The 17,068-nt window shown below is 34.4% G+C and overlaps 1 protein-coding gene and 1 pseudogene across 1 annotated transcript; one reads left to right on the top strand and one right to left on the bottom strand.

Moving 5' to 3' along the window:
• Nucleotides 1-6,372: 6,372 nt before the first annotated feature.
• On the bottom strand, nt 6,373-7,550 carry LOC127898584 (uncharacterized; annotated as a pseudogene).
• Nucleotides 7,551-10,022: 2,472 nt separating this feature from the next.
• LOC102617863 (glycolate oxidase 1) lies at nt 10,023-13,811 on the top strand. Its single transcript, XM_006477904.4, has 12 exons — nt 10,023-10,382; nt 10,508-10,680; nt 10,799-10,923; nt 11,153-11,199; nt 11,883-11,960; nt 12,083-12,207; nt 12,315-12,381; nt 12,475-12,537; nt 12,766-12,835; nt 12,944-13,044; nt 13,178-13,282; nt 13,417-13,811. The coding sequence occupies exons 2-12, from the start codon at nt 10,541-10,543 to the stop codon at nt 13,606-13,608; spliced, it is 1,113 nt and encodes a 370-aa protein (XP_006477967.2). The 5' UTR covers nt 10,023-10,382; nt 10,508-10,540; the 3' UTR covers nt 13,609-13,811.
• Nucleotides 13,812-17,068: the final 3,257 nt, after the last annotated feature.

Here is a 17,068-nt window from a genome sequence, read left to right as displayed (position 1 = left end):
AATTTTAATAAAATTCAGAATTTTAGATCAAGTCAGTACTATATATATATAATTTTAAAAAAAGGAATATTAAAATATCAGTTTGCATACATCTATACTTTTTTTTTTTTTGAAGAGAAAGTAAAGCTTTCTAATTAAACAAACTTTGACAGTAACAACATGATTTAAACTGGAAAGTCCTCCAGCCAAACTACAAGGCTTTTAAAATCTAAGGTTATTTTTGCCAATGAGGGAACTACTACATTACAGTTTTTAGGAATGAATTGAATTGATGCTCTGCTCTGGTTCTTTAGACATGCTTGTATCTCTTCCACTGCCCAGCAAATTTCTGCCATGCTGCTCTTCCTTTGCAGTGATAGCTCCACCACTTCTAAAGAATCTGACTCTATAATGATTGGATCACATTTTACTTGGCAGGCAACTTGAATTCCAAACAACACAGCTTCCGCTTCCATACAAACCACATCTCCTCTAAATCCAGTGCTCTGAACTGTTGCGCCAAAATTTTCCCGCTTGAATCTCTAATCACTACACCTAGCCCAGCCTTCAAATTTGCCATTTGAATTGTTGCATCCACGTTCACTTTATACCAACCAATTGGAGGGGGATTCCACACCTGTTGATTATTGTTGTGCTGACTTGGAACAACTTGGACATTTGGACACTTAATGTTAACATATATGTTCTCATAATATTGATTTTGATGATAACAAACAAGATTAAGAATGATTAATCTTTTAAGCTCAAATTATTGAAAAATATATTCTAAATAAATCATTATTTTTACATTACAAATGTTTTATATTTAATGGAAAAATGATTTTATGAAATTGATTATTTTTATTCTTTTTAAATAAATCATTATTTTCACATTATAAATTTTTCATATTTAATGGAAAAATAATTTTATGAAATTGGTTGTTTTTCAAAGTTTATGGTTTAATTGAAAGAATTTTGAAAACTTTGAAATAAACAAGTATTGCTTGAAATTTTGGTGAAGGACTTATTTGAAAAGTGTCATAGCATTTTTGGCTATATCATAATTTCAAAAAGTTTTGGGATAAACAAAGCATTACTTATAAATTCTGAAATTGGACCTATTTGTAAAGTTTCATAACTTTTTAGGTCGTAGTATAGTTTTATAAAGCTTTGGGGGTAAACTGTAATTTCAGAAAATAGTGCACTGTGCAGGTTACTGTAGCAAGCGGCTTACCGGTTATAAAAACTGAAAAACCGGATTCGGGGCAGAATACATCCAGAACGAAAATGGCTTACCGGATTTGGAATCCGGTAAGCCGGATACCAGATTCCATAAACGGCAAACCGGATACGCCCAGAATGTGCATAATGGCTAGTAACGGCTAGTTTTTGAGTTCAAACTATATAAACTCAAAACTAATTCATTTTTGAAAATCTAAGCAAGCAAGAACAAGTGCACACAACAGAGCTTCAACTTCGTGAATCATCATTCATTATATCATCTTTGTTCTTCAATTTGTATATCCACTCTTAAAGAGAGATTGATTGTTGTATTTTTCATTTCACATCAAATTGTGAGAGTATAAGTGTGAGAAACACTTGGGGTGAAGAGATTGGAGATATAATCTCTTGTTGTAAAGGTTCATTGACACCTTGAAGTCAATTGTAATCGTTTGAAGCCTTGGAAAGGCTTGGATAGTGAAATCCTCAAGCCCGGTGTGCTTAGAGGCGTGGACGTAGGCAGGGATTGCCGAACCACGTAAAAATCCTTGAGTTTGCTTTCTCTTCCCTTGCTATTTAATTATTGTACTTTGATTGAACTTATTGCTTTCAATTTTTATTAAGACATTAGATTGCTTGTTGTGTGGATTTTGCTAGGATAATTTTTAAAATTCCAATTCACCCCCCCTCTTGGGTTGCACACTTATATTTCACTTAATTCTCAAGTACGACTCTACAGTTGCTGCAGCCCGGGCTGCTGTTATTTGGGGATCTTCTTGCTTACCTTCATTTACCACTCTATTTCTTGCATACCAGATAGCCCAACAAGTTGCAATTATCAGCCCCCAATCATCTTTTTTCCTCTTCTCGGCTAATTCTTGAAGAACACACAACATATCCTGATGAGCCAATATCTTTATATCCTCATAAAATTCTGTCAACTTCCACACCTTCCTAGCAGCTCTGCATCCCACCAATGCATGAAAGACATCTTCCCTGTTACTATGGCATCTCCGACAAACAGAATCCATCACCACTTTTTTCTTCCAGAGGTTATCTATGGTTGGCAACAAGTTATGGGCAGCTCGCCACATAAAAAACTTAATTTTTTCAGGGATCTCATTAGCCCAAATAACTTCCCACTTTGATTTGGTGGCATCTGAACAGCCTGGGGTGTTTGGATATTTGAGCTTGACTGCTAACTGATAACCACTTTTCACTGAATAAGCACCATGCTTATCATAACTCCAGATCATTGTTGTGCAAATTTTAATGTACTCGCAAGCGCACGAATCTATTATAGTATAGATCAATGGTGACGAGTGTCGATCCCACGAGGAGGTGGATTTTAATTGTGTAGAATTAATTTTGTGAATGGGTGATTGGATTTGTGGTGGAAATGATTTGGAATATGCTACAACTTAAATTAAAATGGCGAGAATAAATTCTAAAATTGGTATTGAAATGGTGAGAAGAAATTGAAGAGAATTCTATTGAAATAACGTACTTGGGTATCTGGATCCGTATCAACATGCATCATGGGCTAAATAATTCGTATTAATGCCAATTAAATCATGAGGGGGGAATCCACACCTCATGAACCACGCTCTAATCAATATGGTGCTAAGGGCTTATCGTGCCAAATAATAATAACCTTATACTAGAGAGCCGGTGTAACCAAGGCGGTATCTAGACAAGACTATTATTATTTGTCGACGAGAAGTCAAAACATCCACAAAAATTAGAGGGGAAGAGAAAATAAATTTACCAAATTAAGCCCATGACACATGTTGAGACTTCACCTTCAACCCAAGCTTGAAAGAAAATTAGCCACTCATAATTGAACTAGGGGCAAAATAGAAATTTATTAAAATACGAAGAAAATACAAGATAGAGAAGGAATTACAGAAAATGGATCCCAAAAATGGATTCAGAGATATCAAATTAGGGGGGGGAGGCCCCCTTTTTATAGATACATGGAGTAAATCATGGCCATCGGATTAAAAATAGTTTGGACGCTCAGGATTGCGCCACGTCATCAGTCAACAGTCCACGGTTTGACCACGCGGATGAACAGTAACACAGTTTGACCCGACTTTGAACAGTAACGCGGTTTGGTTGAAAATAATCCCGTGTGATGCATGCACCGTACGCGAGATTTTTCGTCCACTGATATGCTGCCACGTCACCATCAACAGTACATAAGAATTTTAGTCCAACAGGATCGTGACACCTCATCAGTCAATGCCACATCATCGGTCAATGCCACGTCATCATCCGTCTATGTGAACAGTGTCGTGAACAGTAACGTATACAGTACCGTACACGTGAATAGTACCGTACATGTGAATAGTGCCATTTTTCCTTTTATGCTCCTCCTAAGGTTTTCGACCGTCCTGAGTTCAAAAGTGATGTCCGTTTTGCCGTCTGATCTCTCCTTTATTGTGAAATGACTATAATGCCCCTAAAATACATAAAATACTTAATTAAAATAAAACACATGTAATTAAATCACAAGAAGGTTAAATATATAAAAGTAAGGGTTGTTAGTAAGACTTAAAATGTAAAATGACGGTTTTCTCCTTTATAAATATGCATTTTCTAACACTCAACAATCATAACATCTTCCTGGGGGGTTTTTGGAAGGGGAATCTTCATAATTCTCTCTGTGATCTCCTTAGGGAAATGTTGAGCAACCATCTCTTGCTTCCATTGGTTTTTCTCATCAATGAAATCAGCCACAACAGCATCATTAGATAACCTTGCTATAGATGTCGGGTTATGAAACTCACCTTTCTTCATCCAGTTCCTGCTGAACACTAAAATTTTATGCCCATTACCTACTCTCCACCTTAAACCCTCATGAAGCAATTGTCTACCCCATAAAATACTTCTCCAAACAAAAGAGGGATTTGACCCCAGTTTAGCCTTCATAAAATCAATGTGCTTGAAATATTTTTCTTTGAGAATTTTAGCCATTAAAGAGTCTGGATTGTGCAGAACCCTCCACCCTTGTTTCGCAATCAAAGCTTGGTTGAAGCTCGAAAATTCTCTAAAACCCAACCCACCTCTTGTTTTTGCACTACACAGCTTTTCCCACCTTGCCCAGTGTATACTCCTCTGAGTTTCCGAGGATCCCCACCAAAATCTCGCTACAGCCCTTTCAATATCATCACAGAGGCCTTGAGGAATTTTGAACACACTCATTGCAAATGATGGAACCGCTTGCGCCACAGCTTTGATAAGGACTTCCTTCCCTCCACTAGAAAATCTCCTGGTTTGCCAACTTGACAGCTTATTTAACACTCTCAGCTTAATTTCATTAAAGAAGTTGATTTTCTTTCTTCCCACCATGGATGGTAAACCCAAGTACTTCTCATGCTTAGAGACAATATTCAGCCCAAATATGTTCTTGATTTCCTCCACTTGACTTTGGTTTGTGTTGGAGCTGAAAAGCATAGATGACTTGTCATAATTAAACACTTGTCCAGAGACGGCTGCATAACCATCAAAAATTCCCTTAAACTTTCTGCACTCAGTAGGGGAAGCCTTTGAAAAAACCAGACTGTCGTCAGCAAAAAGGAGGTGAGTGATTGACAAATTTCTGCTGAATCTCAGGTCGTGTATCAAGCTCTGACTTTCTGCATGCTTCAACAAATTTGAAAATACTTCTGCACACATTATAAAAATGTAAGGGGAAAGAGGGCATCCTTGTCTCAATCCTCTTTGGGGGTGGATGAGACCTTTTGCCACTCCATTAATTAACACAAAAAAGCTTGCTGTCGAAATGTAATTCATCACTAGATTCACCCATTTTTCAGAAAAGCCCAGTTTTTGCATGGTACATATAACAAAACTCCACTTTACTATGTCATATGCTTTACTGATATCTAATTTCAGAGCTACTAAACCTTTTCTTTTGCTCCTACTTTGTCTAATCTTATTCAAGCACTCATACCCTATGATAATATTTTCAGTAATGAGTCGATTGGGAACAAATGCACCTTGGGTGGGGGATATAATATCATTTAAGAGCATACATCTGTACTTATTACTACTAATTCTATTTCATTTTTTGTTTCCTAACATTACCTTGAACAACTCGTATATGACAAAAGAGAAAAATTACAGTGAAAACGCTTTAGCCAAAATTTGTGCTTATAAAAACTTTATAGTACAAGATCTATTTAAAAAGTTATACATACGAGTAATGCTAAGCATTCCAATATTTAATCTCAATTTAAGTAAAAAATAATCTCTTAACCATCCCATCAAATAAGTGGAAGATTCATTAAACTGTGAAACGTTACCCTGCCATAACGTGATGTGTTTCCAATGCCAATAAAAAGTAACCCACCCAATGGTATTTAACATCCAGAAAACTGCCAAATAAAATGCGTCCCAAGCCGAAATATCACAATCTAACGCTTATTCCATATCGTCACAAGGAAAACTATAACTAAAATCCTTTCTATCCAGCACCTTCCTCAAAAAGGTCTAATGGGTAAGCTACATAACATACATACGGATTCTCTTCTCCAGCAACGAGCTCAATGTTGTAACATTGCCTTTTGTAACAATCAAGGTTGGTAAGCCAATTGGTTTAAACAGTTGTTCAAGCACTAGTAGAAAATTCCATAGCTACTGCAACCCCACTTGCTTGGGTGGAACTCTGGACTAAGAAGTTACTTTGAATAATTATGCCAAGATATCAATATTTTTGGTTACATAGTCAAGAGTATAATAAGTCAATCTATAATCTTTAACACTAGCCTTGAATCCAACACTCACTTTAGGGCATCTCTAATGCTTAACACCATTTTGGTGTAATACTAACACTAAAAATGTACCTTTTTCATATCAAATTACTATTTCATCTCCAATCCATTTACACTAAATTTTACACAAAAAAATATTCTTCTTTTTATTCTTTTAATTCTCAAGAATTAATTCAATTAACACAATAAATATTACTATTAATATAGATATTAAGTAATAAGTAATATCAATTAACAAAAAAAATAGAAAATTATTAAATTTGCATTTAATTAACTAAATTAGTACATTATGAAAATTAAACATTACATTAATATAGAAAAATACAATAACAATAATAATACTCTAGTTATTCGAATTACTAAATTCATTCCATTAATGATCAATTAGTGCACTTCAGAGTGCAATTTGAGCCTCTTTATCCTGAATTTGTTTGTATTGAGCAAGAAATTCTTGAAATCTAGTATTGTCATCTACCCTTATATCAACGGTTGGTATTGGCGCTTGCATCCAATCATTAATTGTTGCATTAACATCACTCATCTTCGATTATCATATTGTGCATAATAATGCAAGCAACCATTATATCATGTAACACATGTTTGTTCAAAAAACGTGATGGTGCAGCAACAATTACAAAACGTGTTTTAAGGACTCCAATTGCACGTTCTACATCTTTCTGATATGCTTCTTGTTTCATGGCAAATAATTTCTTTTTAGGACCACGTGGATCATGGATAGTTTGTATAAGAGTAGACCATTTTGGGTAGATACCATCAGCTAAATAATAACCTATATTATATTTGTTCCATTTAATGACATAATGAGCAGGAGGAGTAATACCTAAAGCGAGGTTGGAAAAAAAAGATAGGATGCCTCCAACACATTAATGTCATTATTTGAACCAGGCAAACCAAAATGTGCATGCCATATTCAAAGATCATAATCAGCTATAGCCTCTAGAATAATAGTTGGGGTTCCACTAGGACCATCATATTGTCTGGCCCAAACTGTTGGACAATTTTTCCACTTCCAGTGCATGCAATCTATTCTACCTAACATTCTTGGAAAACCATGCTCTTTACCAACATGGAGTAGTCTGGCGACGTCATTAGCGTTGGGTGATCTAAGATATTGCTCTGCAAAAACTTCCACAATTGCACGACAGAATCTCTTCAAACTTTCAATTATTGTAGACTCTCCAATTTAATATACTCATCAGTAGCATCTGCTGGCATGCCATATGCCAACATCCGAAATACGACAGTGATTTTTTGAAGACCAGATAACCCAAGTTTGCCGACGCCATCCCTTCGCTGCATAAAGTAGTTGTCATGACCTTGCACGACATTAGTAATATGACTGAATAAACTTCGAGACATTCTTAATCGACGGCGAAACATTGAATCATTGAAACCTGGGTTCTTTGAGAAGTAGTCGTTGAACAGATTACGATCAGTCATTTCAAGATCGCGGTTGATTGTTATATGACCAGTAACTGAGCCACCATGGATCACTTTGTTGTTTAGTTGATTGAGATAGTGAACCATGCAAATATTGTTGTTCGCAGTCATGCTAATTATCACTTTTTCATGTGAATTGATCGCCTCAATATCATTTATTAGGTTTACATCATCATCATTTTCACCATCAGAATTTGAAGAAGATGAAGAATATGATAAGTGCTGAGATGAACTTCCAATATTGGAATTCATTTTCAAAGATATGTAAATTGAATGAGCTTTAGTACACATAAGTATATCATTTTTATAATAGATTTACTTTTACCCAATCTTATTATATCTACGAATAATTCAAAATTTAAAGATAAGGATTCGCTCATATTCAATACTAACCGTTGGATGGATTTCACTTATTTTCATCCATTAGATATGTTTCTTTTTCATCTATAAATACAATTGTAAACTTCACTTCACTCAAACATATCTCTTCAACCATTTATTCTATAAAATGACTCCAACTCCAAGAAGTACTTCATACACCCATGAAGAAGATATACACTTATGTCATATATATCTTGATATTTCCCAAAACCCCATTGTTGGTATAAATCAATCTTGAGATGCATTTTTGTCTCGAGTTGAAATTGAATACAATAATTAAATTGGAGTTCACCACTCAAGTTCGACCAAGAAGATCTTTGCAAAAACGAATGCAAAGTATTCTAGTTGCAATTGGCAAACTGAGGGGATGCGTTCGACAAATTGAAAATCAAAATCCAAGCGGTGCTTTCGAACAAGATATTGTAAGTTTATATTACGTCTTTATTATTTTTATCTTACACTTATTTTATATATAGCATTCTAATTACATTATTTTGTAGCTAAATCGAGCGAAGGTGTTACTGGCACAAGATAAGAAATACAATAAAAGGGTTCAAATTTGATCATGTATGGCCTATCCTTAAAGATATTGAAAAATTTGGAGATGATCATAGCATTGCAACACCATACTTTCGAAGGCAAAGTAGCAAATTTGTGTCATTACAATCAGATTCTTCCGCTCCGGAGTCTCCAACATCAGCATCTCCTGGTCTATCATCATTTTCACTAAATATAAATGATGAGCATGTTGACGATTGTTCTACTCAACGACCCATTGGAGTAAAGAAGGCAAAAGGAAAAAGGAAAGTTGAAGATCAAAATTCACTAGTTATTGATACTATTAAAGAAGACAATCGACGACTTTATGGAATTCTTAAAAAAAGCAGTGAAGATAGGCAACAAAATTATCAAATTCAAATGATACGAGCCCAAAATGAGAAAAAAAAAATTGGAGATGGTCAGATATTGTGAAGAAAACAAAATTTTACTTAAAGATTTAAATTCAATAAGTGATCCGAGCTTACGTCAATATTTTCAAAATGAACAAATTAAGATTTTACAGAGAATATCTCAGCAAGACCAAGTATCTCAAAATACTTGCTATAATATTGGCCAATATTTTGATGATATTGGAGGATCTAATAATGATCTCCCAGATTATTAAATAATTGTTCTAATTTATACTAATAGTAGTAGCTTTTTTAATTTGTGTTAATTTAATTTTGTATTTTTAATTTTGTAATATGTAATCTAGTAATTAATGTTATTGGCATTTCATTTTTATTATTAATTTTTGTGTTGAATATTTTTTATTTAAAATATTAGTATAATATTTAAAAATTAAAAATGAAATAAAAATAATAACAAAAATAATAATAATAACTTAAAATATTATATAAAATAGAACATATATGTAAATAAAAAAAAAGTAATAAGGATATTTGAGACTTTTTTTTCTAACACCAAATGAATAGTGTTGCACCATATTTGGTGCAATACTATTCATAACACCATTTTTATGTTGGTTTTGGTGTTGCATTGGAGAAGCATTTTACACCAAAAATAGTGTAAAAAGTGGTTTGGTGTTAGTTTTGGTGTCACATTGGAGATGGCCTAGTCTCTGTTTGTGATGATACAAGCCCCTCAATATTACATTCATACATTATGCAGTAGTTAAATAATTTTATAAGTTATAAAATATATTATCTAATAGATGAGTAACACATGTTATTAGTATTTAATTATTGAGATCCCTAACATTTATTATATACTAAATGGATCCTAAATGCTAAAAGAAAAATATTTATTTTCACTCATTCCATCGACAAGACCTACTATGTATGTGGTATTTTTAAAATTTTAATAAAAGTCCTAAGTTTAATATGACAAAAATATATTATATCAACAAGAGTTATTAGATTTGAACCCGCTCTTGCCGTTCGGATATACCTGAGAAAGGAAAAAGTAAAGTGAAAAGACAAAACAAACTACATAAACGGATAAGCCTTCATAATTGGCTAACAAATGGAGTTATGGACGGGCCAACCCGAGTACCCGACTCGCAAATTTGTCGCGAAATTCAACTTCATACAATTTAACTGGCGGGTAGAGGGAAAGCAACGGCCCTTGTCTTGTCTGTTTCTTTGGCATGATTTATCCAGATTTAAATACAACACAAGTCTTAAAATTCCATTTTATTTATTTATTTATTTTTAAATTTGATAACAAGAGAGATAATGATAATGAAGAAGAAAAATTATGAAACACACACACCATATGCAGATGATAGCCACCCATTTTCCCTGATAAGATTTGTTCTCAATTTCTCACCTCCAAATGCTCATCCACCCAACTTGCATTTTCTTGTTTAATTTTTTTTTTCTTGTCTTATAATTCAATCAGCCCCCTTGTTTTGTCTCCATGAAAACTTATATCTATTTTATTTTCTCTTTGCTTTCTATTTCTTAAATCTCCCTCTATAACTCAGTCTTTGTTCATCATCGTCTTCTCTCTACTGGTTTCTCTGAATGCACTTTGCTGCACTGTCTTTGTAAACCTTAGGTATGTGTGTACATATGCTTCACTTTACTTCTTCTTTATTATGTATGAGCTTATTTCATTGGATTAACATAATAATTAATTTTTTTTCTTGTTTTCTTTAATTTAATTGAATTTGACCTGCACAGATTAATTTAAGTAGAAAACAGTCAACTGACAAGATGGGAGAGATCACAAATGTGATGGAGTATGAGGCCATTGCCAAGGAAAAGTTGCCAAAGATGGTGTTTGATTACTATGCTTCAGGTGCAGAGGACCAGTGGACTTTGCAAGAGAACAGGAATGCTTTCTCAAGAATCCTGTGAGCTCTCTGTTACCTCATCATATATATATATATATAATCTTTAAAGTGTTCAAGTTCTTTGGATATATAGATTGGCCGTGGTATTTTTATGACTAAGGTCTGTTATTATTGATAGGTTTCGACCTCGCATTCTGATTGATGTAAGCAAAATAGACATGAATACCACTGTCTTGGGCTTCAAGATATCGATGCCAATCATGATTGCCCCAACAGCCATGCAGAAGATGGCTCATCCTGAAGGTAATCATTGTTTCTCTGTAATCTTATCCGCTTTGTATCGAGACTTTTGTGATGAGTCGCTTCAAATAATTGATTGAGTAATTGAAAGTTATGTTTCGTTATACATTTTTGTGGGTCAGTAGAAGGTAGAGCAGTAGAGTAATAATACGAGTCTACAAGTGCATAAGTGGTAGCTATATTGGCAGTGATTGTCATCCTGACAAACACCATATGCTTTTGACTCGTGCAGGGGAGTATGCTACAGCTAGAGCTGCATCGGCTGCTGGAACGATTATGGTTTGGCTTCCCTCCTTTTTTGAAGTTTAAATTAAAATATATACCCTTAAAACGACACTACAGGCTTTGTTCGTACAATTTTCGTTTTCCTTTTGGGGGGTAATTATCACCAATTTTAGTTAGATCATGCGCGATCAGATGCCTTGTCTTCAAGTTGGATACCTTATAGCAATTGCATAGATTGCTTCAATGCTGATTTAGTTTCTTGTGATGCTCCTAATCATGGATTAAGCTTTCCTGTTAGCTTTTGAAAGAGACTTAGCAGCCAGGCTTGAGTAGATAGATATCGATAGCATTAAGTAATGAGGGAAATGTATGAACTAGAATCGTAGTTGATGCCAGAGATCCACGAAGCTACAGAATTACTAAAGCAGAGGTTTTGGGTGTCTAGCACTCTCTTGCCTGCAATTGCATCATTTGGATACCATATTTAGGATTTTCAGTATGACTGCTTCATGCACAAATGTTTTCTGTAGTCACCATATATAACACTTCCCAGTTTCAAGTTTTACCTTACTAGGGCTTATCACACATAGTTTCTGATTTGGGATGAAACTTTAGGTCCTTCTCCACCACCGCCGCCCCCCCCCCCCCCTCCCCCGGGGGCACGAAATTTATAGCTGTAATAATGATTTTTTGGATGGTTTAATGTAAAAGCTTCCACTCTTTGCTTCAATTTTCAGACATTGTCTTCGTGGTCTACTTCTAGCGTTGAAGAGGTTGCTTCAACAGGACCTGGCATCCGCTTTTTCCAGCTCTATGTAAGTCAATTACCATGTTTGATTCATTAGGTTTACTCAATCAAACAGTTAGCATATTTTTTCATCTGAGAATAACTGCTATGCTTTTTCTGATTGATCATTTTGATATTTAAATTATTCAGGTGTACAAGGACAGGAATGTGGTTGCTCAGCTTGTGAGAAGGGCTGAAAGAGCCGGATTCAAGGCCATTGCTCTAACAGTTGATACCCCGAGGCTGGGTCGCAGAGAAGCTGACATCAAGAACAGGTTACACTTCTAAAACTTGAATCCAAATGATTCAGTTGATATGCCTTTTGACCTGCCTAAATCAATTTACATTTCTGAACTGCTGCTGACATGTTTTTGTTTCACAGATTCACTCTACCACCATTTTTGACATTAAAGAATTTTCAGGGTTTGGACCTTGGCAAGATGGACGAGGTAAACGGGAATTACAGCAATTTGGGAACTATTACGTTTGAACAATGAGTTTCATTCTCCATAATTCTTATTTTATTTTATGATGTCGAGCAGGCAAATGACTCTGGGCTTGCTGCCTATGTTGCTGGTCAAATTGATCGTTCTCTGAGCTGGAAGGTATATCAAATGATACCCAATGGCTAAGACTTACATTGAATTTTATCTGCAACAGGTCTTTAGCCACTATCTTTAAAATTAGGTCGTAATTGAGAAATACAATAGATACCACGTAACAATGTTATGAATTTTCAATGAATAAATGCACAGTAAAATATTGTGATGCAGAACATTCTGTGTCTGTATCAAGACTTTTCATTTGAATGCGATGTGATGTTATATGTATAGGACGTGAAGTGGCTTCAAACAATCACCAAATTGCCAATTCTGGTGAAGGGTGTACTCACAGCAGAGGATGGTAAGCAAAATAACTCTCCAGGCTTTTATTATTACCGCTACTTTTAATTTCTAGCCCTCCAGAAAGTCTATTGAGTGCTCATACAACTCTGTTGCATGTGGTATGCAGCGCGGATTGCAGTTCAAGCTGGAGCAGCTGGGATTATTGTATCCAATCATGGAGCTCGTCAACTTGACTATGTCCCTGCCACTATCATGGCCCTGGAAGAGGTAAGTCAAAGCGATTTACAGCTGATTTTTATTTTTTATTTTTTCATTAGCTCGAAACTTCTACTGAGGTTGAATGTAGATTATCCCTTTCTCAAAATGTTTTCATACTTTATCTTCGTCTTCACAAATTCAGGTTGTGAAAGCTACTCAGGGGCGTATTCCTGTGTTCTTGGATGGTGGTGTTAGGCGAGGAACTGATGTCTTCAAAGCATTGGCACTTGGAGCCTCTGGTATATTTGTAAGTATCATGCCCTGCCAATGTCCCTTAACAGAAAAAATAAATAAATAAGTAAATAAAATAAAATAAAAAATATCATTTCTGTTCAAACAAATGGAGACTGAAGGCTTTTATAATTATGGTCTTGATTTCAGATTGGACGACCAGTGGTGTACTCATTGGCAGCTGAGGGAGAGAAAGGCGTTAGAAGAGTACTCGAGATGCTGCGTGAAGAATTTGAGCTAGCAATGGCACTAAGTGGTTGCCGCTCACTCAAAGAGATTACTCGTGATCACATCGTCACTGAATGGGATGCTTCTCTCCCTCGCCCGGTTCCCAGGTTATAGTTACGTGCATGCAAAATAGAAGAAAGAGCAATAATTTGGTTACTTTCTATTACTTCTTTTTCTTGGAGAACTTGTTCATGTTTAATTGAGTCTGAATTATTTTAAGCTTCTGTTATGATGATTATGGCTACTTCTGCCCTTTCCTGTATATTCTTTCTTTAAAACTTTATCTATATAGTTTTTGCTCGGATGTTGATTGATAAGGTCCCAGTCAAAAGCTTCATAACAATTGCAAAAGATAAACTTAGATGCTCTCCTTTGGGCGAGAACAAACTACAAGACAAGTGTTTTTTTTTTTTTTTTTTTGATAATTTTTCTCAATGAATTTTATTGATCACTAGAGCTTATTTATACTTTAAAACGTAACCATGATCAGTTTATTTCCAATAGCACAAGGAAGCCAACAATAGTCATTTCTTGCAACACAAAGAAAGCTAACGACATAGTTCATTTCCAACAACACAAGAGGAAGCCAACAACATTGATCAGACTAAGAAAATCCATTCTAACTGTTTTGGCGAATCATACAACAAATACCAATCTAAGAAGAAGGTAAATGTGCAAAGTTGCATCAATATCCAAGACTTGTTTTTACATCAAAGAAAAAAGGTAGCCAACTCCAAAATTACCACCATCTTTATCATATTCCAACATCGCAAGTGTAAGAAGGTAGCCAACTTCACAAGTAAAATATAACTTCATCAAATTCAAAGTTCGCGACAACTCATATAGATTAGAATATTAGGCAATAAAATAATAGCTAGCAATATTTGTATTCAATGAACAAAGTTTGGTAAATTAATAGGTAAGGCTTACCTCACATAATAGCAAGTACTCCAGAAACATGATTTGCTCATCCAATATGGACTTTATCTAATTTAGCATTAGAATATGTTGTCTTCCCATTGAGGTGTTTATAAAAAATTAAAATTATCTAGTGATACTTTGACATAAGACTTATTTTTTTGATAGATTAAATTATAATCAAGGAACTTACATTGTTCATTACTAAAGGAAAGTCATTATTCATGTCTTTTATGAATCTCATGATATAAAATCCACACACGACTGAACTTACTAGCTATGGTACGTATTCACAATCAGCAATTGCATTGTTCATTATAATAACAATTAAGCATACTATTATATAATTATAGTTGAGGTAATAGGTCATACTTTTACAGATCTAACCATCTTATTATAATTCCATTTCTCCTTACGTTCTTGTGCTATAAACATTGACATAGAGCTGAAAAAAAACTGTAAAAAAGTATATGTGAACTATGTAATAGTAATTTTACATTGACAATGGTAATCAAAGAAAACAAACATACAATTTAATGAGTTCTTTAAATAATCATCAGGATCTGCCCCATAAGAATTGAGATAATAAACTTCATTTTTCACACATCAAAGATAACCAATACCCAATGGTAGCTATAAAAAAAGAAAGAATATTAAGGTAGTAATTTCAATAAATTAAGATAAGAAAGAAAATTAATACGAGTAAAAAATTACTAAAGGACCATCTTGCAACTACTTCTATTCCTAAAATTATTTAACATCATGATTATTCTCTATCAACATGGTTGCCTATTATTAATAGACATGAATACAATGTTAACAAGCACAAACTAAAATTGAAAGGAAAAATTAAATTAATTATACTTCAGTTCCTTAAAAAACTTATCTGTTAGCCAATCCGTAAATGTTCGATTGTGTTCATCTTGCAACCACTTCTCATTTTTTCATGGATGGAAAAGTTGCAACCAACCCATATGCTCACTAAAAATTAGTTACAAATAAATATTTTTCAAGTTCCTAGACTGCCAAAACTTGATATCGATAAAGTTAAATAACACAAGTTAGATAAGACCACCTTATGTAAGGCTAAACCTCTTTAGTGTTATGCAAAACATACAAGTGTGCTTGATCTAATGAAGTTCGATCAACTTCTACTATTTGTCCACCACTCATAGGCTTGTTAATTTCTAAATTTTGCACATGTCCAGGTGGAATCCCAATTGTGGGCATGTTTTCCATGCATTCTACACAAAATTCTTATGTTTCTTCCGCAATATAACTTTTTGCTATGCAACCCTCTATACAATGATGATTTCAAACACAACCTTTTAAAGTTTTCATGTATCGCGTCCAAAAGATACAACCATCGAAGATACACAAGGCGACATCTTCAAACTTTACTCACTAAGTGAATAGTGAGATAGACCATTATGCCAAAAAAAAGAGGGGGGGGGGGGGGAAACATTTGTCAAGTAAACATAAAGTCTCTACAAGGTTCTTCTCCAATTCGTCTAGCATTGTCACATCAACCACAGTTACAAACAATGAATTAAAAAGAAACATAACCTGATGGTAGCTTCTTTGACAAGTATTGGCAACACACACCCTATGGCAATTGACAAAAGTTGCTGCATAAGAACAAGACAATCGTGGGATTTAAGACCCTGGAGTTTAAAGTCTTTTTTTAACACAAGATTCATGATATTTGAAGAGTATCAAATAGCAACCTTGATACTTTTCAAAGCTGTACAAAACATTTATTTTTCCTCCTTAGTTAAGGTGTAACAAGCAGGAGGAAGCCATGTAAGATTGTAATTTCTCTTAAATTGTGGTGCTTATTTGCCCCTAATTTTCATTTCCATGAGATCCATCCTCGCTTCAGTCTATCTTTAGACTTTTCAGGAATATGCAGCAGTGTATTATACATGCTCTCACACACATTCTTTTTAATGTGTATAATAGTTAATTGATGTCGCACAAGTAAGTGCTTCCAATACTCTAAATTATAAAATATGAATTTCTTCTTCCACCATATGATATCATCATTTTTTTTTTCACTTTTTCGCTTTTGGATATTACTTTTCCCCCCATTTATTATTAATACACTCATTCAACTGAAAAATTTCATCTCTGCTTAACAATTTCAGGGGGGGATCACTATAAACACTATTGTTTAAGGCTTTTTCTTAGAACTTAAATTCATGACCACGAAAAAGCTAAAGTCGATGCCATAAGTATGCATTTTTACCACTGTGTTTAAGTCCACATTTTGGTATTTCTACACCACAATATGGACTGTCATAATACCTTTTAATGGTGCATCCTATTAAATTTCCATATGCCAGAAAGTAATTTATTATCCATAGTAAAATATCCCACAAATTAAAGTACTCATTTCTGTAGGCATCATATGCCTCCACCCCAACATCACATAAAGTTTGCAAATCTTCAATAAGAGGTTGCAAATACACATAAATGTCATTACCCAGTTGTTGAGGACTAGAAATCAAGAGGGATAACATCATGAATTTTCTTTTCATGCACAACCATGGTGGAAGATTATAAGTTATAGGAATTATTAGCCAGTAGCCATATCTACAGATTGATTCCCTCAGCTGATAGAGTTAAATGAATGTTTATAGGATTGGACGCAAAG

The sequence above is a fragment of the Citrus sinensis genome, chromosome 3 (genome assembly GCF_022201045.2).
Source record: "Citrus sinensis cultivar Valencia sweet orange chromosome 3, DVS_A1.0, whole genome shotgun sequence".
In the NCBI taxonomy this organism is placed as follows: Eukaryota; Viridiplantae; Streptophyta; class Magnoliopsida; order Sapindales; family Rutaceae; genus Citrus; species Citrus sinensis.
This window is presented reverse-complemented; position numbering and strand designations above follow the sequence as displayed.